Source organism: Phyllobates terribilis, unplaced genomic scaffold (genome assembly GCF_046119375.1).
Source record: "Phyllobates terribilis strain yellow unplaced genomic scaffold, ASM4611937v1 Scaffold_8__6_contigs__length_399053987, whole genome shotgun sequence".
In the NCBI taxonomy this organism is placed as follows: Eukaryota; Metazoa; Chordata; class Amphibia; order Anura; family Dendrobatidae; genus Phyllobates; species Phyllobates terribilis.
This window is the reverse complement of record NW_027362768.1, coordinates 85,410,301-85,434,918: the sequence shown is the minus strand read 5'-3', so window position 1 is coordinate 85,434,918 and position 24,618 is coordinate 85,410,301. Positions and strand designations below refer to the sequence as shown.

Below are 24,618 nucleotides of genomic sequence, written 5' to 3'. Positions count from 1 at the left end.
GTCTAGGGCACCGAAACTTCGAGACGGTCTTACTTTACCTGGACGACGTGATCGTCTATTCGAAGACCTACGAGGACCATCTAAAACACCTGGCAGAGGTGTTCGAAGCCCTGGCAGGCTATGGCCTGAAAGTGAAGCCTTCAAAGTGTCACCTGTTGAAACCAAATGTACAGTACCTGGGGCACGTGGTGAGTGCTGAGGGAGTAGCCCCCGACCATGACAAGGTTACAGCCATCAAGAGCTGGCCAAGCCCCTCTAACATCAAAGAAGTGAGGCAATTCCTCGGGTTGGTAGGCTACTACCGAAGGTTTATCCCCGGGTTTACAAAGATGGCAGCTCGAATGCAGGACCTCCTGATAGGTCAGTCTAAATCCAGAAGTCACAAGCCACCCTTCAAGTGGGACAAGTTGGAAGAGGATTCCTTCTGCCAGCTGAAAATGGCCCTCACGGGGGATGAAGTTCTGGCCTACCCTGATTATGGCCAGCCTTTTATCCTCCACACCGATGCCAGTAATGTGGGGCTAGGAGCCGTACTGTCCCAAAACCAACAGGGCAGGGAACGAGTGATAGCGTATGCCAGCCGGAAGCTGAGGCCCACTGAAAGAAACCCGGAGAATTACAGCTCCTTCAAGCTAGAATTCTTGGCAGTGGTGTGGGCCGTCACAGAACGGTTTAAGCATTACCTGGCCTCCGCAAAGTTCACCGTGTACACGGACAACAACCCGTTGACACATCTGGACAATGCAAGATTAGGTGCCCTAGAACAACGGTGGATGGCCTGGCTATCCAATTATGACTTCACAATCAAATACCGGGCAGGCAGAACCAACGCTAACGCAGACGCCCTATCAAGAATGCCTCACCTACCTGAAGGAGAAGACGACTCGGAAAAGCTGGAGGAAGTAGAGCTCGCTGCGTTCCACCGGTATGGGGCCACTCCGTATTCTCACCGGGTAAGAGACAGAGACCTAACCACCGTCATGTTCAACCCCTTACCCCACCACGGCTGGGCTGAAACGCAAGATAGTGACCCTGCAATTTGCCTGGTGAAAGACCTGTTGACCCAGGCAGACGCTAGCCCTGGCCCGGACGCTCCAAAGGAATCCAAGCAGTTATGGAAGGAGAAAAGCAGGCTATTCCTCTACGAAGGTAAGCTGTGCCGAAGGCTTGTCAACCACCGGACGCACGAGCTGACCTGGCAGGTAGTGGTCCCGAGACGAGATGCAGCAATGGTCCTGGAGGCCTACCATGACAGAGCGGGACACTTCGGGTGGAAGAAACTGGAGTTCCTACTGAGAGTGCGGTTCTACTGGGTCGGTATGAGAGGGGCCATAGAGAAGTGGTGCAGGGACTGCGGCCCATGTAACCTCAGAAGGAGGGACTGTACCAGCCAGAAGACACCCTTGAGGCCCATTGTCACCAGGCAGCCTCTTGAGCTGGTAGCTTAGGACCATGTGAAATTGGCTCCAAGCCGGTCGGGCTACGTCTATGCCCTGACAATAGTGGACCACTATTCCCGGTTCCCGGTGGTGGTTCCGTTAAAGACTTGACAGCCCAAACAGCGGCCAGAGCCTTCCAACAACACTTCTGCCGTCCACACGGGTATCCGGAACAGGTCTTGACAGATCAAGGTCCAGCGTTCGAGGCGGAAATCTTCCAGGAGTTCTGCAACCTCTACGGCTGTAAGAAGATTCGGACAACGCCTTACCACCCGCAAACTAACGGGCTGTGTGAGAAAATGAATAATATCGTCATTGATCTCCTCAAGACGTTGCCCCTGGAGGAACGCAGCCTGTGGCCGGAGAAGCAGCCAGACCTGATAGACTTATACAACCATATCCCGGTGAATGCTACCAACTGCACCCCGGCTTACCTGATGCGAGCAAGACCAGGTAAGCTGCCTATGGACCTGGAGATGGGAGTCCTGACACCCGAGGACACCTCCCCAGATGCGGACTGGGATACGGAACGGCGGCTACAGTACAAGAAGGTACAGGAGAGTGTGGAGAGGAGTCTGGCTCAAGCAAGAGAAAAGCAAGAGAGGCTCTTCAACCAACACGCCCCTGCTGGTCACCTGGAACCTGGTGAGCAGGTCCTGAAGCGGAACAGGAAGCTTCACAAGCTAGATGACCAGTGGGAGAGAGACCCCTACTCAGTACTGCCGTCCAACCACGACAACTCGAAGGTATGTGTAATAAGCAAGGATGGAGGAGAGACCACGAACACTGTCTCCAGAGACCACCTAAAAAGGTGCCCCGAGCAACTACAGAGTGCAGGAGAAGATCAAGATGACCTTGAACCCGCAGAGGACAAGGAAGAAATGATCAGCACAGTTCTTGGAGAGTTCCCCCGGTCCTGGACTCGGATAAACGACGCAATAGTGGTACCCGTCCTACACTTCCTTCAACCTACCCAGCAGGAGCCTACAGGAGAGCAGGAAGAACAAGAGGAAGAAGCAGCCCCGGAGGCAGAAGAACCAATGCCAGCAAACCAGGAGAGTCAACCCTCTGCTGACAGTGAGCCTGCCATGCCTGCGGTAAACCAAAGGACCCGCAGACAGCTGCCTGCCCTGCCTGTAAACCCAGCTAGTAGCTGTACCCTAAATGCTAGTGGGGAAAGCCAGGTTAGACCACTACCAGACAGTGGGTTACGCAGGTCAACCCGGAGCACTAGGGGTCACTGGAAGATCTAAATGCTTTATATTGCGCATGTTTTATACTTGTTACCTGGTTATTAATACTGTTTTCCCAGTTTTTCTAGATACAATGGACTGACAGGTTATGGACAGTGAATAACCGGAAATACCATGTAGATAGTTGCACTTGGTGCCCTCTTGCGAAGATGGCCACAGAAGAAAAACCTGTCCGGCGTGGCCTCCTTGTGGTCCAAAGTAGTTAGCTTTTACCTTGCCGCCACGCCCAAGGCCAGGAACTTGGGGTTTATAGGGACAGGTCCCCACACTGTGGAAAACTTCACCTTATTGGGTGATATGGACACCCGGTCACGGAAGCGCCGTGACCTTAAGGACAAAATGTACTTGTAAATATGTTATGTTGTCATTTATACCCTGTTTGTTGTTGGCCAAAAAGGCTTAGTCTAGGAGTACTAAATTTTACTAGGGGGGAATGTGTCACCCCAGGCCTGGATGCCACAAATATTAAAGCTGTGTCTGAGAGCAGGAGGGAGGTTCCCTGGTTAGGGACAATTAGCATACAGCACCTCCTGTCCCAGGCCAGTAGGGGAGCTGGCTGCCCCTATAAAAGCTGGAACTGGGGGCAGGGTTAGGGAGAACTGGACGACCTAGCTCAGGACTGAGACTAGTCCCAGAGAAGGAGGGACAGTTCAGCTGTAGCCGAAGAGTCCGTGAGGCAGAGGAGAGACTGCAAGCCAGGGACAGAGGCGACGAGAGCCGGTCCTGGCAGAGAACCAATCCAACCGGACATTGGGGTCCGAGGCTGTAAAGACTCTAAGTCCCACAGTAGAGAACCAATCCGTGAGGGATTTCATGTCCTTTGGACTAAGAAGCCCGGAGGCTCCGCCACAACAGAAGGGACCAGCAAGGCCAAGAGAGGCCAAAGGTAAAAGGAACCCAAGTTGCAAGCCATACGGGCGAGAAGTACACAGCCAGCTCAGGGACGTGGGCTATTACACCACGAAAAGGGGGATAGTCAGAAAGAGCATAGAGAGAATGATAGGCCTACACACTCACCCTGACCAGTGGGGCTCGCCCGAATGCTCTCAGACACCCAGGCTCATTCCTAACCGGTACCACTGTTGGGTCATTAATAATACCTACAATAAAGACCCTGGACTGTTTGAAGTGGACTCTGAACTCTTACTATTGCGGCCTGCACTATCACCCCCAGCATCCACCTACACTGCCCTGAGGCTACACTCTTCCCGTGGGGAGTTATCCTACCCCTGTGCTGCACACCAACACCAGCCTCAGCGGTCTGCCCTGCAGCGGCGGTTATCCCTGACCGCAATCCACGGGTGGCATAGTCGGACATTCAAAACACTGATAAATAGACTTCCACAGTTTGGTCTGACCACCCTGAGCCACGGGATCGGGTTGTCACTACTACCCCCAGCATCGTACAGAAGCACGGTTCCGGGTACCCCACGGCCCAGGGGGCGAGTCACAGACCTATAGAAAAAGAGCAGATAAAAAGCAGCATAAAAAAAATGCAGAATTTACACTACATTTGAGCACTATCTCCGTGTTACATTTTTATTACATGTTTTTATGAGTTTAATTAAGAAAAAAAAATAATCACACCATTTTTACACCATTTATCGATGTTCTTAAATAATCCATTTACTGTATTGTATCAGTTGTTACGATTACATGGAAAACAAATATGTCTGTTATTTGCTGAGTTGTGATGTTTATTTTTTTATTAAATTTCCATCAAAAATTTCATTATTGTAATTGTTTTTCATTATTTTTTAGTAATTTGATAGGAAGAAAAAAGTCTAACTTTTATTTTACACCTAGAATACAGGTACACAGAAATGCACTGATATATAGAGATGTATCTCTATGTACCAGTACAACCTGACTGTAATTTAGGAGTATACAATGCACATTAAAGCAGAGAAAAATTCTCCTCAGTTTGCCAGTACATACTATGGCTCTTAGTCTTTGCTCCTGCCTCCAATGATATGGGTTTGAGGTCAGAATCCTAGGAAGACCAGATGTCAAGACAAGGGAATAATGAGTTATTTAATTGAATGTAAGTATGTGCAGAACAAAGAGATGCTGGCCTCATCCCTCCAGAGGAGAAAGAACTATGGAGCAGTGAAGAAGCAGGAGAGACATCTTACAGAGTGAGTGGGAATCGGGGCACTACTCTGACCTCCTAGATACGCGGGACAGCTCCTCCAAATCAGGACTGTCCCACTGGATCCGGGATGGTTAGGAGCTATGATCAGAGGTAACCACTAGCTAACAGAAGATTTCCTGTTTCATAGGTTCTAGCTCAAAATGAGGTTCCATCATTGGATTATTTTTTTACATTTTTTTTTATTTGTGCTGAAATGTCAATATACCTAATTTGAGCTTTTATTGTGATACAGAGTGCAAAACAAAAATAAAACCTCAACGTGCAAGCTACCTGCATTGGACACTAGAGGGAGCATGGAAGCTTTTTGAGATCAAAATTACTATAGTATCCAATAGGCCAGAAGCTTTTATATATAAAGTCTAGGTCTAAGCAGGAGATTGGGATCTATGTTTTAGGAAAACAAGTTTCCCACCACTTAGACTACCTTAACACATACTTTTTGTCAGTGTTTATTCTTGCATTTTTTCCAGATGGTTTTGTGCATTTTTTTTAAAGTTAATGGGGGGAATTCATCAAGACTAGCATTTTTTTACACCAGTCTTAAAGAGTCAAGACCATCGTGAACATCGAGGCCTATGTCTTTTAGACGCCGGGATAACCACATAGCTTTTGAAGCAGAAAACGATTCAAGAAAACACAGGTGGTGTTTTTCCTGAAGCATCTTCTTTGACGTTTATTATGTGGTATTTCTTTTCTGTTGTCTTATAAGATATTGGCATCTTCCAAGCAAAAGCCATCTGAAGAATAGTTAGGTCATTGCTTTTAGCCATATCACAGCTTTCCAAGCCTGAAGTGAAGAAAAGGGAATGACATTTTTGGCCATTATGTTCATTCTTTTTGGTGCTCTTTTACAGCTTTTTAGAGGGGTTCCAGGTTGAATATGCCTGAAAAAGACTACATGTGCACAAACAATTAAAATATCAATATAAATTAATAGAGAGCCTGTGAACTCCAAAATGGAAATTAAACTGTTAACCATTTACATAGGAGACATAGCCCCTATTTAAATCATACAAGGCATGTATAGTTTAGCTTAATATTTAATTTAAAATAAACTTTTATTTCATATGAAAAGCAGAGCACTTCAGTGGCCTTTGTCTTGGTGCACTGTTGCACCTATTTGCTTAAAATAGCCATGACTCGAATACTGTAGAGGCCATACTGTAGCCACATACCTGACTTTACACTCCCCATTTTAACCCCCCCCCTTGAAATGAAGACCAAAACCAAATTGGTCAAATCGGACTTTATTATAACAAACATACAAATAATAATAACATTTTGGCAAGAAGGAGGTTCTTGGAGCTCCAAAGGCGTGGTATTAACCAACTGAAAACGTCCGGCATTACCCCCAGCTATGACCACCAGCTCGAGGGCACCTCCGTCACCGGAAACCTTTACCATGCCACCGACTCCCCAGGGACCCCACCCTTTAGAGTCCCAAAACTCTGCCAGGCCACACTCCAAATTCCAAACACAACTGGAGGGTGCCATCTACTTGATGTACAACCCCCTACTTCCACCAACTCCAAGAACCCCCTCAAACCGCCAAGCTGAATTGACATTATTACACATAAGACTGTGCCTAGCTGACACACCTATAAAAATAAGGGCAGGCGGGTGGGACCTCCTTAAGTTGTGCCACTGTGACCAGAGTGTCTCCACAGCCCCACCCATACCTTTTATATGCCCCTAGCAAGTGACCCAAACCACCCCCCCTCTAAAGTTCTTCTTGCTTTGGACTATTGTTATCCTGGGACTTCTTGTTCCACCAGTTTTGTTTGCTTTAATTTTCGTTTCGGCAACTAACTTTTCTGTTAGGAGGTCTCCTGCTTTTGCTCCCAGTCCGTAGATCTTTTAGAGACCCCTTTCCTTTTCCTACAGGTCTTCGTTTGAGTTCAGTGCAGGAGTTTCGGTGGGGCTATTCATAAGGAATAGGGCACCCACCCCAGCGTAGGGTAAAGCTGAGTCTCAGTGCAGGGACAGCTTTTCCCTCCTATTCCTTAGTTCTAAGTTGCAGAACATAACACCTATCATTTCTAGTGTGACAAACACGGCAGTGGAAGTGGCTCGTATGCTTCATAGTAGTGAGATCACAGACATCCATGCAAGTACCGTGCAATGCACATTGCAAAAGTCTGAAATAGTGGCCCATAAAAAGGTGAAGAAGCATCGACTTCAATATCATCATAAAAAGTGTCGGCTCGAGTTTGCAAATAAGTACGAAAAGTGTATAGTAGAAGATAGATTGGAAACAGGTGTTTTGGAGCGATGAGACAAAAGTCAATAGACTAGGCTCTGATGGGTGCAAATGAGTCTGGATGAAACAAGGGAAAAAGGTGCTAATGGATCGAGAAATTGAAGGAACTGTCAAATTCGGTGGAGAAAGCCTCATGATATGGGGCTGTTTTACAGCCAAAGATGTTGGATACTTGACTAGGATTGATGGTGGTCTCAATGCTGAGCTATATGTTAGTATACGACAAGACAAGTTACTTCGTATACTCAAGTACTATGGATATAAAAAGGACGACATAGTGTTCCAGCAGGACAACAAACCGAAGCATATGTCGCGATTGACAAAGGAATGGTTCAATGACAATGAAGTAGAGGTGCTGGATTGGCCCCACAATCCCCAAACCTCAACCCAATCGAACACTTGTGGGTAGAGTTCAAGAAACTATATACACACCCAAGTGAGTTGACCAGTATGCACCAATTTTGGGAATGTGTGAAAGAGTCCTGGGATCAGATTTCAGTCAAGACATGCTTGAATCTGATTAACAGCATGTCCATTAGGCAGTGTTGAAAGCCAAAGTTAGATTTGCAAGATACTAATAAAATAATAAAAATTAAAATTTAGATTTTTAGGAGCTAAACAGTAGCAATGCAGTGACATTACAAGAATCTGTATAACTAATCATATGCAAAATAGTTGCAAGTCAAATTTATATTTGAGATGGCCAAGATGATTGTCTACAAAATTATGGTAATCTCATATTCAAAGTAGTAGTGAATGGTGAGATATGGAGCCTGAAAGTCAAAAGTTCAAAATCTTGTTACCCTTTTACTCGTTAGTGTGTAATGTGAATTGTGAAGTGCGTTATTAGTAATGGTGTTGTAGTTTTCCCAACAGTAGGAAGAGTTAGGGTTAATGTTTGGGACTAGCCCAGAGTGAGAGGGGATAAGGTCAGATTGGGCCCAGTGTGCGTAAGAAGCAGACCTAAGGTCTGGAAATATGCAGGACTGCATTACATTGGTGCCCCGAAGTGATAGTCGATCAATATAGTGGTTAGCGTGATCCTGAGTAAAGAGAAAGAGGAAAAGAGAGAAGTTACCGAAGAACAGAGTGATTTACTGGAGACGGGTCCTGGGACAGGACACCAAGCAGTATGGTTCCTGAGTTTATAACTAACAAAGGTAACGGGCCAGGATGAGACAGAGACTGTGAGGTGAAGAGAGTGCCCAGGGCGGGAGTTAAAAGGCATCAGTAGAAGAGAAGCTAAGCACCAGCCATATTGGCAAACTAATTCACTTGAGAGGTAGGAAGACGTGGAACAGTAAGTTGAGAATAGCACTCTCACTAACTGGACTATAGTACTGTGCTAGGTTGTGGTGAAGGAGGTTAAAATTGGTGAGATAGAGACCAAGTGAGTTAAGAGAAAGGAACTGAGACGGTGTGTGAAAATGCTCCGTATTGTGAAGGAAACATTTATCAAGCTGTGTACCCACTATCCACTGTACATAATCCCCACCAAGTTATCGTTCAGTAAAAAGTTTATTTTTGATTGGTGGTTTCCCTCATTAAACTGTTCATCATCTGGTCCTGGCCAACCCAAGTCATCAGTACCATGTGGCCTGCACGGGCGTTGCACCCCCTTCATGTAACGTGCCAGGGTGTAAGAGACGAGTACCTCACCCACAAATACTGCCCCGCACCACGTTACACAAACTGTATGGGTAACAAACGATCATATTAATGATCGCTCGTCCCAATACAGTTTGCAACTGCCAGCTTAAAAGGGTCTCTAAATTAGCATTATCAAGTGCTCATTCTGGCACATAATTTGCAGCGGTAAATCATTATTTAATAATATAGAAATATTATGACTAATAATATGTTACACACAAGAATTTTCTGAGCTATTGCAGACCTGTTATCGTTAGACTTGCTAATTGATGTGGAGCACTGAAGAGTTGGAAGTGCAGCACATTTTTCGTTATTTAGTCATCTTATTAATACCTAATGAATCATATGTGTAGTTTTACTACTAGCTAAACCGACATGAAACAAATCATATCGGGATTTAGGATGGCCCCTTTTAAACCTTTCCAGGAATCCAAAACAAGACAGGGTCATCTGAGAATAGGGGACAGGAAGGTCTGGATTTTCCAGCTAAAGAAATAGTCTGCCTGTGGGAAACCACATTGAGCTATATGGGGTCAATGGCATTGATCATAGTGATGCTAAGCTTTTACTGATGTGACACAGACAGGAAGCAAAGGAAAGAGGAGAAGAGGGAGATGGATACTCACAGCTGTTCTGAAGGAGCTTCTCCAGAGAATCTTTCCACTGCGCGGCTTCATCAACTGGTGGCCTGGTAAAAGAAACACCACACATCAACCATATGAGCTAATCAGGCTCCAGGTAATCATTGAAGCAGTTTAAGGTCATGAGCTGCTGCCTTTCCATTCCCTGTAAAACGTTGTAGTATACCATACCTCAATTTCATGGGTCCATCAATTATCGCAAACCTCCCAGAATATAAAGCAGCCCTAAACCATGACGCTTCATCCACCATGTTGGGATAAGGTTTTTGTGTTTGCATGCAGTTTTTTTTCCTCCTACCATAGCTTGGTGCATCTGTGCTAAAAAGTTTTATCTCACTTGCCCATAGAACATATATATATATACACATCTACATATGTATATTTATATATATATATATTCATATATATATTTTGATATTGGATAGCAGTAGCTTCCTTTGTTCTCTCGTGTTGTGTCCTTTCATCAACATCACTCTTGTTCGGTGTTACTCTAGCAGAGGATTTAGCAGCTTGTAGAATCTTCAGTAGGTCTTTTGCTGTTAAACTTGGCTTCCTTCTCCCCTATTTCATGATTGTCCATTAAACACTCAAAATTATTTCAACAGCATACTCTCACACCGTGCTCACCGCACTACTTGAAGCGGGGTACAGGGCCGGTGTGCTGTGGGCCAGAACTCTGCTCTCTTTGCCCTGAATCCCCTCTTCTAAACAGGAGTCCGAGTTGTGTGTGAGATGATGTGGGTTTTTTTCTTTACTCACTTGTAGTTTGGGAGTACTTTTTACCTCCCCGCCCATGGGACCGATTCCAGCTATAGACAAGACAGGAGACCTTTGGGTGGGTTTAACAGTTTCAGCTTTACTGTGCAATTCGGTTACACATGGCTGCAGCATACAGTTTAAAACAGAGTCTCTTTTTGGTGATGATCCTATTATCCTGTGTACTATCAGTCTTCGCCTCCATTCTGCCCGACCCATTCCTAGCCCAACTTCTTCTGCTGACCCTAGTGACTTCCTATCGGATATAACAGCTTCCCTGAGGCCCACCATCCTTTCCTTCCGCTGCAACCTGGTCGACATCTTCCTCACAGGGTATACAGAGGTATGCCACTCAATACCTCTTCTGGGCCTTATGCTCAAGACTGTCCTGGCGTCCAGATGAAGCTTCAGATGTGCCCTCATACTGTTAGGAGACTTGTACTGACAGGACACTTCCACCTCTACTGCCTCCACTTTCTTAGAACCTGTTAACACTGTAGTGTCTAGCCTTCCTCTGAACTCCACTGTCCTTCACTCCTTCACTGACTAGACTCCACTCCTTGACGCCCTAGAACTAGGAAGTGCTTTTTCTATTAACTGCTCTACCCCTCCCAACTAGTGGGCTAATCCCAAACTATCAACTATATCTAACCCATCTAACCTGTGTAGTGCAAAATATATCCCTATGCTTTGTATGGTTCCCCTAGTGGACAGACATCCCGCATTCCCAGGGTCGGCCTTGAGGCAGGGCCTCCAGGAGAACCGAGACACCACACCGGCCATAAGGATAAAATGCAACAACCTTTATCACACATAAATAAACAATCATACACCAGCTAACACACCCTCCTGTTGCCACAACATCTTCTTCACCCCCTAACACAGTTGTGCTAAGTAACATATGTGGCATTGGCATCTTTTTCTACTGTCTAGCTTCTAGTGTTTTTGATTTGTACCAAATTCTTCTTTTAATTTTCATCTCTCTTTAAGTTCATTTTAAATGAGTTTGCTTGTTGTTGTTTTTTTATGTTCGCCAATATGGGCTTCATTTTTGTTTTCAAGATGCTTGCAACCTATTCCTCAATTACAACTTTTTAAAAAGTGGCAACATTTTTGAGCATAAACACTCCAGTTTCACCCAGGAGTAATTTTATAAGAAATTTTTATTGTAAATTTGCAACATTTTAGTGGATCATTCAACATTTTGCTTTAAAAAGGCTCAAACCAGATTAAAGACAAAAAGTAAAGAGGTTAAAGAAAAAAAAAGTGGCTTAAAAAAAAAGCAAATGAAGAATAGGCCTATGGTATATTCCAGTGTTTCTGGTTTGTACAATTTCAATTGGGGAAAGAGTTTGTATGTTTTGCATAAATAGTACATACCGTTGAAACCAGAAGTTTACATACGCTATATAAAAAGACACATGTGCATGTTTTTCTCAATATCTGACATGAAATCATCAAAAACCTTTCCCGTTTTAGGTCAGTTAGGATTACCATGATTTTTAATATTTGTCAAATGCCAGAATAATGAGAGAGAGAGAGAATATTTTAAGGTATTTTTATTACTTACTGCAAAGTCAAAAGTTTACATACACTAAGATTACTATGCCTTTAAACAATTCTGGACTGCCCATATGATGATGTCATGTGTTTGGAAGCTTCTGATGCACACCTGAAACACACTGCTTCTTTGTGTAGCATCTTGGGAAAGTCTAAAGAAATCAGTCAAGATATCAGGAAGAGAATTGTGGACTTGCACAAGTCTGGCTCATCCTTGGGTACAATTTCAAGATACCTTAAGGTGCCTTGTTCATCTGTACAAACAATTATACACAAGTACAAACAAGATGGGAATGTCCAGCCATCATACCGCTCAGGAAGGAGACGGATTCTGGGTCCCAGAGATAAACGTGCTTTGGTCCGACATGTGCATATCAACCCAAGGACAAAAGCAAAAGACCTTGTGAAGATGATGGCGGAAGCTGGTAAGATTCTGTCAATAAGCACAGTGAAACGAGTACTGTATCAACATGGGCTGAAAGGCCACTTTGCCAGGAAGAAGCCATTACTCCAAAGGAAACATAAAAAAGCCAGATTAATGTTTGCAAATGCACACAGGTACAAAGACCTTAATGTTTGGAGACGTCCTGTGGTCTGATGAAACTAAAATTGAACTTTTTGGACATAATGACCATCGCTACGTTCGTAGGAAAAAGGGAGAAGCTTGGAAGCCTAAGAACACCATACCAACTGTGAAACATGTGGGTGGCAGCATCATGTTGTGGGGTTGTTTTGCTGCAGGAGGGACTGGTGCACTTCACAAAATAGATGGCATCGTGAGAAAAGAAGATTATGTGGCAATACTGAAGCAACATCTCAAGATATCAGCCAGGAAGTTAAAGCTTGTGCGGAAATGGGTCTTCCAAATGGAAAATGACCAGAAGCATACTGCCAAAATGGTAATGTGGCTTAAGGATAACAAAGTCAATGTTGTGGAGGGGCCATCACAAAGCCCTGATCTCAATCCTATTGAAAATTTATGGGCAAAGCTGAAAAGGCAGGTGCGAGCAAGGCAACCTACAAACCTGGACCAGTTACACCAGTTTTGTCAGGAGGAATGGGCCCAAATTCCAATCAACTATTGTGAGAAGCTTGTAGAAGGAGATCCCAAACGTTTGACCCAAGTCATTCAGTTTAAGGCAGTGGCATACCGCCACGCGACTGCAATGGGGCCCGTGAGCCGGGGGGGGCCCCATAGCAGTCCAGGGGTGGATATATCACCGCCGGTGCAGCAGCGCCGGGTCCCCACCATACAGCTGCATGGTGGGGACCCGCAAGGTGCAGCTGCTCCCTGCACGCGGCGGTCAGGGAGCGATCCCTGCAGCTCCGCTGCTGTCAGGAGAATAGCAGCGGAGCTGTAGGGTTCATCCTCTGCTTCCTCCCTGACCAAGGTGCGCGCAGCTTGATGACGTCATCTTGCAGCGCGCGCCTGGGTCAGGAAGAAAGCTGCCGGCAACCAGGAGGATGCTGCTGCAGGGGAGCGAGCTGAGGTAAGTTGCTGTTTTTTTTTTGTTTGTTTGATTTTTACTGAAATGCTGGGGAGGGGAGGTGGGGGGAGAGCAATGGTGGGATGGTGGAGCTGGGGAGAGGAATGATGGGGCAGGGAAGAGCAATAATGGGGCTGATGGGACTGGGGAGAGCTATGATGGGGCAGGGGAGAGAAATATTGGGGCTGGAGAGAGGGCTGATGGGGCTGGGGAGAGGAATAATGGGGTTGATGGGGCTGGGAAGAGCAATAATGGGGCTGATGGGGCTGAGGAAAGGAATAATGGGGTTTATGGGGCTGGGGAGAGCAATAATGGGGCTGGGGAGAGGAATAATGGGGTTGATGGGGCTGGGGAGAGCAATAATGGGGCTGATAGGGCTGGGGAGAGGAATGATGGGGCTTGGGATAGGAATAATGGGACTAATGGGGCTGGGAAGAGCAATAATGGGGCTGGGGAGAGGAATGATGGGACTGGGGAGAGGAATAATGGGGGTGATGGGGCTGGGGAGAGGAATAATGGGATGGTGGGGCTAGGGAGAGCAATAATGGGGCTGGGAAGAGCAATAATGGGGCTGATGGGGCTGGGGAGAGGAATGATGGGGCTGAGAAGAGCAATAATGGGGCTGATAGGGCTGGGGAGAGCAATGATGGGGATGGTTGGGAAGGGGAGAGCAATGACGTGTTGCTGGGAGAGAGCAATGATGGGGGTGCTGGGACAGAGCAATGGTGGGGGGCTGGGAGAGAGCAATGATGTGGGGCTGGGAGAGAGCAATGATGGAGGTGCTGGGACAGAGTAATGATGGGGTGCTGAGAGGAAATGATGGGGGTGCTGGGAGAGCGCAATGATGGAGGTGCTGGGACAGAGCAATGATGGGGGTGCTGGGACAGAGCAATGATGGGGGTGCTGGGAGAGAGCAATGATGGGGGTGGTGGGACAGAGCAATGATGCGGGTGCTGAGAGAGAGAGCAATGGTGGGAGTGCTGGGAGAGAGCAATGATGGGGGTGCTGGGAGAGAGCAACGATGAGGGTGCTGGGACAGAGCAATGACGGGGGTGCTGGGACAGAGCAATGACGGGGGTGCTGGGAGAGAGTAATGATGGAGGTGGTGGGAGAGAGCAATGACGGGGGTGCTGGGAGAGAGCAATGATAAGGGTGCTGGGAGAGAGCAATGATAAGGGTGCTGGGAGAGAGCAATGATGGGGGTGCTGGGAGAGAGCAATTATGGGGGTTTCACTTTGCTTGTACTGTGAAGCCTTGTATGTTTTCCGTGTGCACATAGCCTTACAGTTAATTGGGGAGAGTCACAGAGACTGAATAAATTATATTATTGGCTGGTGGAGATTATAGTTAATGGGGGGCACAGTGCTGCTTATCACTTTATATTTTGATTACTAAGTGGCTAATAGTATATTAATGGGGGGGTTACTTATCTGTATTCGAGGACGCAGAGCGTGGGAGACACATGTATGCATACAATATGTGACCTTGTTATTTTCTAGGCTGGAGATCATCGTGACAAGACGAGTCGTGGCTGGGAGATGTCGACATGAAGGTCTGACCAGATGGAGAAGAAGCAGCAGAAACCGTCTCTGATCAGATGAGACATCAGCGGTAAGTGCCTGGATGTAAATATTATTCTGTATCTGCGCTGTGTGACTTGAAGTGATAATGTTGTCTGTAAAATCCCTTAGGCCACATTCTCACATTTGTGTGAAATGTCCGTGTGCTGCCAGATCTTTTTATCGGATGGTCCACGGACTCGTACAGTTTTATAGATCCATTCACACATCCATGAAAATCACGGATCTGAGAATGAGATCTAAGAGGGTCAGAGAATGTCCTGTTCTGATCCGATTTTGAGGATTAGAATAGGACATGCTCAATGCGTCGGTAAAACAGGGCAGCACACTGACACTGCACACAGATGCAGGAATGTAGCCTTATTATGTATAGCACAGTCCCTTAGTATATAGTGTACTCACTAATTATGTATAGCGTCATCCTTAGTTATATAGTTTCCTCTTTTATTATGTATAACACCCTCCCTTATTATGTACCATCCTCTCTAGCGGCTCACAGTTGGGAGATCATACTGTGTTGGGGTCAGCATACTTTGCCCTGGGAGTTGAGGTGGGGCACAGTAGGGTCATCATACCGTGCATGAGGAGGAATTCACCATGGGGGTATCATACTGTGTTTGGGAGGCCCTTTTATTGGCATCACACTTTATGGGGCAATGAAAGAGATCTAGGACGTCAGCAGGAGGAAAATTACTATGTCAAGGATGGAAAGTTGTGAGATCTGATCTTTGGTGACCCCAACAATTATTTTAATTTTTTTTTTGGGGGGGGGGCCCAATTAGAGCTTCTGCTATGGGGTCCCATGATTCCTATGTACGCCCCTGGTTTAAGGGCAATGGTACCAAATACTAATGAAATGTATGTAAACTCTTGACTTTGTAGTAAGTAATAAAAATGCCTTAAAACATTCTCTCTCTCTCATTATTCTGGCATTTGGCAAATATTAAAAATTATGGTAATCCTAATTGACCTAAAACGGGAAAGAAATATTCTGATTTGATGTCAGATATTGAGAAAAACATGCATATGTGTCATTTTATATCGTGTATGTAAACTTCTGGTTTCAACTGTATCTTACCTTTTACTTATTTTTTTCTCCTTTAAAACACAGTAACATTATGATCTGCTAATACAATATTCTTATTAAAAGTACATTTTAGAAGTGACATTTTGTTCATTGTCTTTGCACAGGATCCATTACTTGTAATAGTAATTGACATATTACCCTCAGGTTTCAGCCTGCAGCGGCAGAGAAGCACAAAATTAGATGTTCTGTGGGATATCTCACAGTCGTCCAATAATTGCTCCACAATTAGATTAAAGAGGTACCATAGCCACAATATTCAATAAAGCAGTGTCATTTAGGGAGGTGTTCAGAGTAATGAGAAGAGTACAGACATAATTTATATAGGGCTCTTGCAGTGTGCCAGCAGGAAGAAGCTAATATCACACAAGAAGAAGTCATCGGCACGTGTACTAGTTCATGTAATAGATTTTAAATAGAAGTAATGGCTGAATATTCATGATATTGTTATCAGTCCAGAGCGAAAAAAGCACAATGTGCATAATAATAATAATAATAATAATAGTGATAAAGGTAAAACATTATAAAGACTTCTTAAAGGGGTTGTCCACTACTAGGACAACCCCTTCTCACTCTGAATGTTTGCCCCCGTTAAAATAAAAACACCCATCCTCACCTCCCGTGCCGGTGCCGTTCCAGTGATGTCTGCATTCGCTTTCCCAACGCTGGCGTCACTCTCCCCGCCTTCGGACATATACATAATCAAGAAGAAGTGAGCGGCCAGCCGCAGCTCTCACTCTCTCTTATTACTTATATGTCTGAAAGCGGAAGTACCAGTGACTCGCCTGCGCCGTAGGAACGTGAAGCCAATGCCAAGAGAAGGGCAGAACACTGAAGAGGAACGACGGCACTGAGACTGGTGCAAGATTGCAGGACAAAAACCCGAAGTCACAGGCACAAAGTGATACTGTGGGAGGCGATTCACATGAGAATGAAGTGAGGAGACGGAGTTATCTTCCGGGCAGCGTCCTCCCCAGAGCCTGGAAGAAGTAGTTTACATAAAGTGATAAAAGTGGATTTTCCAACAACAAGGCATCTGATATGAGGCATACAGGTAGGACTTTTTTCAGCAGTTTATAACCTGTATGCCGATATTAATACATTACATAGCTCAAAAGCGGTGACAGATTCCTTTTAACTCCTTAATGACTGGAACATTGTCCGTTTTTGCGTTTTCGTTTTTTGTTCCCCTTGTTCCCAGAGCCACAACTTTATTATTTTTCTGTCAAAATGGCCATGTGAGGGCTTATTTTTTGCGGGACGAGTTGTAATTTTGAACGACGTCACTGGTTTTACCATATTGTGTACTGAAAAACCACAGTTGTTTTTGTTTTGTTTTGTTTTTACCACGTTTCACTGAATGCAAAAACTGACCTGCCATTATAATTCTCCAGATCATTACGAGTTTGTAGACACCAAACATGTATAGGTTCTTTTTTATTTAAGTGGTGAAAAAAAATCCAAAGTTTGCTAAAGAAAAAAAAAAGAAACAGTCGCCACTTTCCAAGACCCGTAGCGTCTCCATTTTTCATGATCTGAGGCTGGGTGAGGGATTATTTTTTGTGCGCCGAGCTGACGTTTTTATTGATACAATTTTGATCCGATGTTTTGATCACCCGTTATTGCATTTTATTGCAATGTTGCGGCGACAAAAAAAACTTAATTCTGGAGTTTAAAATTTTTTTAACGTTAGGCCGTTTACCGATCGGATTAATTATTTTCTTATATTGATAGATGGGGCGATTCTGAACACGGTGATACCAAATATGTGTGTGTGATTTTTTTTTTATAGTTTTATTTTGAATGGGGCGAAAGGGAAGTGATTTAAACTTTAATTTTTTTTATTTTTTTAATATTTTTAAAAACATTTTTTTACACTTTCTGCTTGCTTCAATAGTCTCTATAGGAGACTAGAAGCAGCAGTTATCTGATCCCCTCTGCTACATACAGGCGATGAGCAGATCGCCTGTATGTAGCAGAAATGCTCACTTGCTATGTGTGCCAACCACTGGGCGGTGCTCATAGCAATCTAGACATGACAACCACAGGGGTCTGCTGCAGACCCCGGGTTGTCATGCCAACCCATCGGTGACCCACGATCACGTGACGGGGTCACCGATGGGCGGAGTCAGTGACATTCTTCCCGGAAGCGCAAGTTAAATGCCACTGTCAGATTGACAGCGGCATTTAACTGGTTAACAGTTAACAGCCGCGGGTGGATCGAGATTCCACCCGCGGCTGTTGCGGGCACATGTCAGCTGTATAAATCAGCTGACATGTGCCTGGTTCAGTGCAGGATCAGCACCAGAGCCCGTGCTCAACAAGGGGTACCGACTAGTGATGAGCGAGTATGTTTTTTTTAACCCTTTCGCCGAGTATGCTCGGCCGAGCACCAAGTATTTATAGCGTGCTCGGGCTTTAAGTTTTCGTCTCACCGTGAACATGATTTGCGACTGTTTGACAGATTTAATACATGTGAGGAATGCTGGAAAAAAAGGCATTCCTCACATGTATTAAATCTGTGAAACAGTCGTAAATCATGTTCACGAAGCGACGAAAACATAAAGCCAGAGCACGCTATAAATACTTGGTGCTCGGCCGAGTATACTCGGCGAAAGGGTTAACAAAACATACTCGCTCATCACTAGTACCGACGTGATGCGTACTAATACTCACCACGTCGGAAAGGGGTTAAACAATACAACATATTGTGATGACACATTCCCTTTAAAGAGAAGGTTCATGTAAAAAAAATATCTGCGTCATTTAGAATACCAAATACTATTGTATTGTATTGTACCATGCATCATAGTACAGACCTTTTTTAATGATCCAATTTATCTTGGCCTGCAACTATGAAGAGGAACATCAAGTATATATAAACTAAGGGCCCTATTCATCAAGACTGGCGTTGTTCACACCAATCTTGTATAGGGGGCGAGCTGGAGTCAGACACTCCTGATTCATGAAGAGGTGCACGCCTCTTCAGGAGTCTGAAGCATCTGACGAGTGGAATGCGCCTCTGTGTGCCACACCAGAAATCTTACCCCAGTCAGGTACTGGAGTGTGATTTCTGGCTTAGATAACACTACTGTCATGATTCCTCCTATCCGAGTGTCTGGACACAGTGAATGACAGTTTTCCCGTCCAATCTAGGAATGGGGTGTGCTGAGCTGCCATTATTGTGATGGACAGCTCAGCCATCCAATCGGATGCTGGGGCTTGCTGAGCTGTCAGTGTCTGGAGTGACAGTTTAGCCATCCAATCAGGGCCAGGGTGTGCCGGGGCTTCATCCATGTGTCTCTTGTCCAGTGTAATTACCAGGCTATTTAACCAGCTCTCTACCCTTGATTTCTGCCAATTGTAGCTTTACTCATGAGATCTGTGCTTGCTCTGTGCTCTTTGTCTGATATTATGATCTTTTCTCCTTGACCTAGGATTTGTCTTGACCATCCGTTTGTCTAGCCCTTTGTCATGATCCAGTAACTTCTTGGAATATTGACCTTGGACTGTTTCCTGACTACGCCTTTGTCTCACCCCTCTGTCTATGACATACTTTCTTGGCTTTTGACCTCAGATCTCTTGACTACCCAGCCTCACGGCTTATCCATGAGTAGTGAATAGCGTCACAGTCACTGCTCGTCATGAATTATACAAGCTGTAGCATTCTGCTCTCGCCGCGCCCCTGTCCTATCCTAGCTCCTACCAGAGCTAGAAGCCGGCGTTCTCTTGAAAAATTTTGGAGCAACTGAGTCTAAAATTTTATGCCTTTTCAAAACTTTTATGCCAGAATTCTGGATGAAAACTGTAATGAATAGGGTCCTAGGTTTCTACACTCTATAGACAGTGAAACAGAGGAAGCTGTTATGTTTAATGCATTGAATGTCGAAAAGATTCTTCACCCAATATGAGGAAATTTGGATTCAGCGTCATGGATTTTCTTATGGTTTTCATGGGATAAACATTGCAGAATTGGATGAACTAGACGGACTTAACATTTTTTTCACCTTACAGTGTAACAAGTAGGCGGTATATCACTGATTAGGTCCGCCCACTGGACTCCTAAGCCCAGAATGAGCAACAATGAAAGTAAATGTTTTCCCACAAACCTATGCATGAATCTGCGCAGCCCTGTCTGCACAATAACCTGCTGTCTACAGATCAAACTTCATGACAGCTTTCCTTAAACTTTTATAGGGGTGTTCCCATTTTAGGCATCTGTGAGTAAAAGTTCTGAACTTTTTTTTTTACACAAAAATCTATAAAAGTAATCAATAGTAGTGAAACTAGTCAACGCTCTTTTTAATTGAATGCACTGAAAATGTAATTATTTGATATGCTAACAATACTAATTTATATCCTTGGACTGAAGAGATCGTCATTGGTGACGCATGAAGAGGAGAATTAATTTTCTACTATGAAATACATGACTAGGTAATTTCATTTCATATGTAGATACCTACTTAGGGGCCTTGATTGTCTTCTCAGGCTTCTCAGGGTATGGGATAATTAAGTCGATAACAGCATCTGGCTTTTGAAGAAGGGTTCCAAGTTTAGTCTTTATTTCCTTGGCCCTAAAGATGAAAAAATTCAACAACTGTAGTTACTTCCATACATTATATATATTGAGCTAATATTCTTTTTTGCATCTTATTTTCAGTATTACCCATAGAACTTTACAAGGCCCAAAACGTGGTACAAAAGAATTACGGTACTAGAGTGATAGTTACCGCCATATTTCCCAAAGTATAACATTGTATTTCTTAAGGCTATGTGCCCACGATGCAGAATTGAAGCAGAAAATTTCAGCAGCGTTTCTGCATGTTCCTGGGCAGTAAAAACGCTTGCGGATTATACACGCGTTTTTTAAGCGTTTTTGCAGCGTTTTTACATGCGGATTTGACTTGCGTTTTTCAAATGCATTGGGACCTCAAATCCGCATGCAGAAACGCACAAATAATGGACATGCTGCGTTTTTTTCCGCAAGGAAAATCCACGGCGGAAAATTCCGCAGCATGGGCACAGAACATGCGGATTTTCATTGGGGATCATGGGGCACGGATTACCAAGCTTTTTGCAAGCATTTACGCTGCGGAAATTCCACAGCAAAAACCCTTGAAAAACGCATAGTGGGCACACAGCCTAAAGAACACACGAAATGCATAGAAGCCGTAATCACAATTCATTTCTGGAGCATTATAGACTGGAAGATTCAGCACTTTATGTACAGTAACTCCAGAGCCATAGTAAAAAATTGCTTGCGATTCAAAAATTCAATAAATAACAATTGTTTTACATGATTTTTTTTTAAGCAACTAAATAATCTTCTTTAAAAATGCAGTTATAGGTGTGAGAATCTCCTTAAAATAGATCTCTTGCTACTTGTGACATATGTAACACCCCTTTAGGCCGCCTCCATGGGCAGAGTGTTTGGTAGTTCTCTGTACACCATGCTCACCTACAGGTGTTACACATAGATCTGACATCAAACAGCTTTCTCTGCTTACGCATTATCTTCACACATTGTTAAAGTTAGGGGCAGGGATATGGAAAAAGATTGTACATGTGTGTGGAGAGGGAGTAATATATGTAAGGTTTCAGGGAGGGCAGAACACATCTGCTGCTTTTGTATGCAGGGAGATGAGGAGGCGACCAACACAAGGGAGACGACATCCCTTATGTGCTGCATGATGAGGAAACAGTACAGAAATTAAGATGTTCTGACACATGAGAGCTAGTGAAGACGGCAGCAACCAGGACACACAGACCTCACTTTCATCATGTATTAATAATAATTTTAATTCTTATTTATTATTCTAAAGTTCTCTTAATTCTAAGGCAGTGTACATGTATAAAACCTGTACTGTGAACCAGAGTTGTCATTTCACTGATAGCCATGGACTTTTAGTTTGTCATCAATATATCTTCATAGCAGATTCTAGAATTCTCGTCTTTTTTCCCTTTAAATGGGAAACATGTGGTAGGTTTTTAAGTACTTAATATTTGAATGATTCCCAACAGGATCTGACAACTATTTTGTCTGCAGCAACACTTAATGGCTGATTTACTCCTGGTTATAATGGCCATCTTTACTAATCCTATTTACAACTGCTGTCCGGCTTAAACCCGACTGTCTCTCCGAAGTCAACAACTGAATTCCGCAGTATTGTCTGCTTAATGTTTTTCTAAATTGTCTCAGTCATTTACTTGAAACAATTCCTTTTACATGTTATTTTACTGTTGTACACCAAATTTCTGAAAGGCTAGACATGAAATAGTTTCCATAAGTGTTTTGGATTACACCCTACGAATTTCTCAAATTGCTGCAAAGTTGTCCAGTTCCTCTCAGTCTTAGATAATATTTCACTAACATCAACCACACCTGGAATCTGGTTACATATTTTACACATATGATTTGTGGGAACCAACTAGAACACTAAACTATATTTCACCGTAAGCTCCTCAGCATATTCAACTGATCAGTTTTGGGAAGGATACAATATAATAAATCAGGGACCTAACTAGATAATAGTGGCTCCATTGGACACTTTTGGAGATCTTTCTGTCCATTGGGAAATGGAGTTGATTAGTCTTCAACATCTTTTTCTTATCCTGATGAACTCTCTATTTACTTAGATCGTTCTACATTTAGACATTTATTCATCAAAGTATTTACATCAGAATTCTGGTGTAAAACATTTTGAAAAGTTGCCAATTTGTTTGCGAGACACGAAGTTGCACAAAAAATTGCAACTTTTGGCATTGTCGCACCACTTTCCGCCAGCTCCACTAAAGTGGGGAGAGCTTGTGACGTGCCAGGGCGGGACAAGGCATGGCAACGCCAGCCAGACAAATTCATCAAAAGTGGCAGTATTTCTTACTCCAGAAATATTACTCCAGTCTCTAATCAGAGTAGCATTTCTGGCAAAGCACACAGAGACATACACCACTGAGTGGCAAGCATCTCTTAATGAATTTGGCGCATCTTATTCTAGCATGCCTTTATTAAGACTGGGGCACAAAAAGGCAGTTTTAATTAATTGGGGCCATAGCGCCTATACAAAATTACCTGTATACAAATGTGCAAGTAGATAAACAGTATTAAACACCCCTACATTAAGATGAAGCCTACAAAATCAATAGCAGGCGGGTAGTTTTTATGCTACAAGAATGTTAGAAAGAGATCATTGAACATTGTTTATGTGTTATATTTATTTTTTAGTCTGATAGTTTAACATTACGGTTGCCCATATATATTTATATAGTGCCATCATATTCCAGAGCTACAAAAATTATCATCGCTGTACCAATAGGAGCTCACAATATAAATTCCCTATCAGTATGTCTTTGGAATGTGGGAGGAAACCGGAGAACCCGGAGGAAACCCACGCAAACACGGTGGAGAACATACAAACTCCTTGCAGATGTCATCCATTGTAGGATTTGAACCCAGGACTGGAAAGCAAGAGTGCTAACCACTGGACCACCGTGCTGCCCATAGGAAAGGTGGATTAATGGAAAGGGGAGCACAATATTACCTTGGAAATATGACATACAGGCATCTGCCATTGGTAGCATAAAAACTGGGTTAGTGGTATTGTATTTTTCAATTATGTCTTTATTTACAACATTGGCATAATAGAGAAGTGGCCAAGGCATTAACATTAAAGGGAATCTGTCAGTAAGATCAATCTTCCTAAGTCGTCTATATGGGCACACAAGTTATAGGAAGTTGAACAAAATGATTCCTTGATATCTGCGAGAAATCCATGTTTTCTTAATATGTAAATGAGCTGTTAAGATCTATGGGCAGGATACAGATCTCCGCCTCTAGAGCTTATATTAAATGAAAGGGGGCGTTATCAGCGTGAGACATGTAATGACTGACTGTCTGCTTTCCTGATCTATATATCTCACACTGGTAACGCCTCCTTTCATTTAAAATAAACTTTGGAGGCAGATTCATAGGGAGATCCATGTCCGGCCCATAGACATTATCAGCTCATTTACATATTAAGAAAAACGTGAATTACTCTGGAAGAAAACTTCTGATCGCTGATATCATGTTTTCAATTTATTAAACTTTTTTATTACATTCAACTTTTTATGACTTACATGCCCATACAGATGGCTTAGGAGGGTTGATCCTACTGACAGATTCCCTTTAAAGTACATATACGGTGCTAGGTACAATTACAATTTGGATTGATAATATCATGAAGCAAAGAGTAGGAGGGGGCTATGCTATAAGACTAAACAGGAAAAAATCTACCCAGTGGTTTTACTATAAACAATAAATAAAAAGTTGAGGACATTTCGAGCCGCGGGTCATATTATGTCTTGTCCTGATGCAATAGCCATACCAATTAGATAAATGTTTACCACATGGCTTCCTACTTCAGGATCTCTTGTATATAAAATGGGTCCTTTTACAACCAAGGGAAACCCAGAAGGGCAAACATCCAACTTCATGTAGAAAAACAGGAAGTATTACCCAACCTTCATCTTGACTTGTGTATCTAAAGGTGTTGAATTTGCATTCATCCAGTACCTGACCCCATCATTACCTTCACTAAAAAAACAGAACCGACGGTGCTTCTGAGCTGCAGTTAGATAAAATCAATATGTCAACTACTCAATTACGTCAAGAACTAGTGAAATCTGGCATAAACACCTCTGCACCAGATGGGAATATAGCTTACTCTTCATGATATTTAATAGTTCTTTTTGTACAATCTTTTTGTTCAAAGGCT

The 24,618-nt window shown here is 43.7% G+C and overlaps 1 protein-coding gene across 1 annotated transcript in view; it reads right to left on the bottom strand.

Moving 5' to 3' along the window:
• The window catches only part of RGS5 (regulator of G protein signaling 5), a 193,960-nt gene that overhangs the window by 128,302 nt on the left and 41,040 nt on the right, over positions 1–24,618 (bottom strand). The window contains exons 2-3 of the mRNA XM_073643078.1: positions 20,329–20,439; positions 9,384–9,445 (exon numbers count right to left, since the gene is read on the bottom strand). Coding sequence (XP_073499179.1) covers positions 9,384–9,445; positions 20,329–20,439 — 173 coding nt within the window. The remainder of the gene's footprint in view (positions 1–9,383; positions 9,446–20,328; positions 20,440–24,618) is intronic.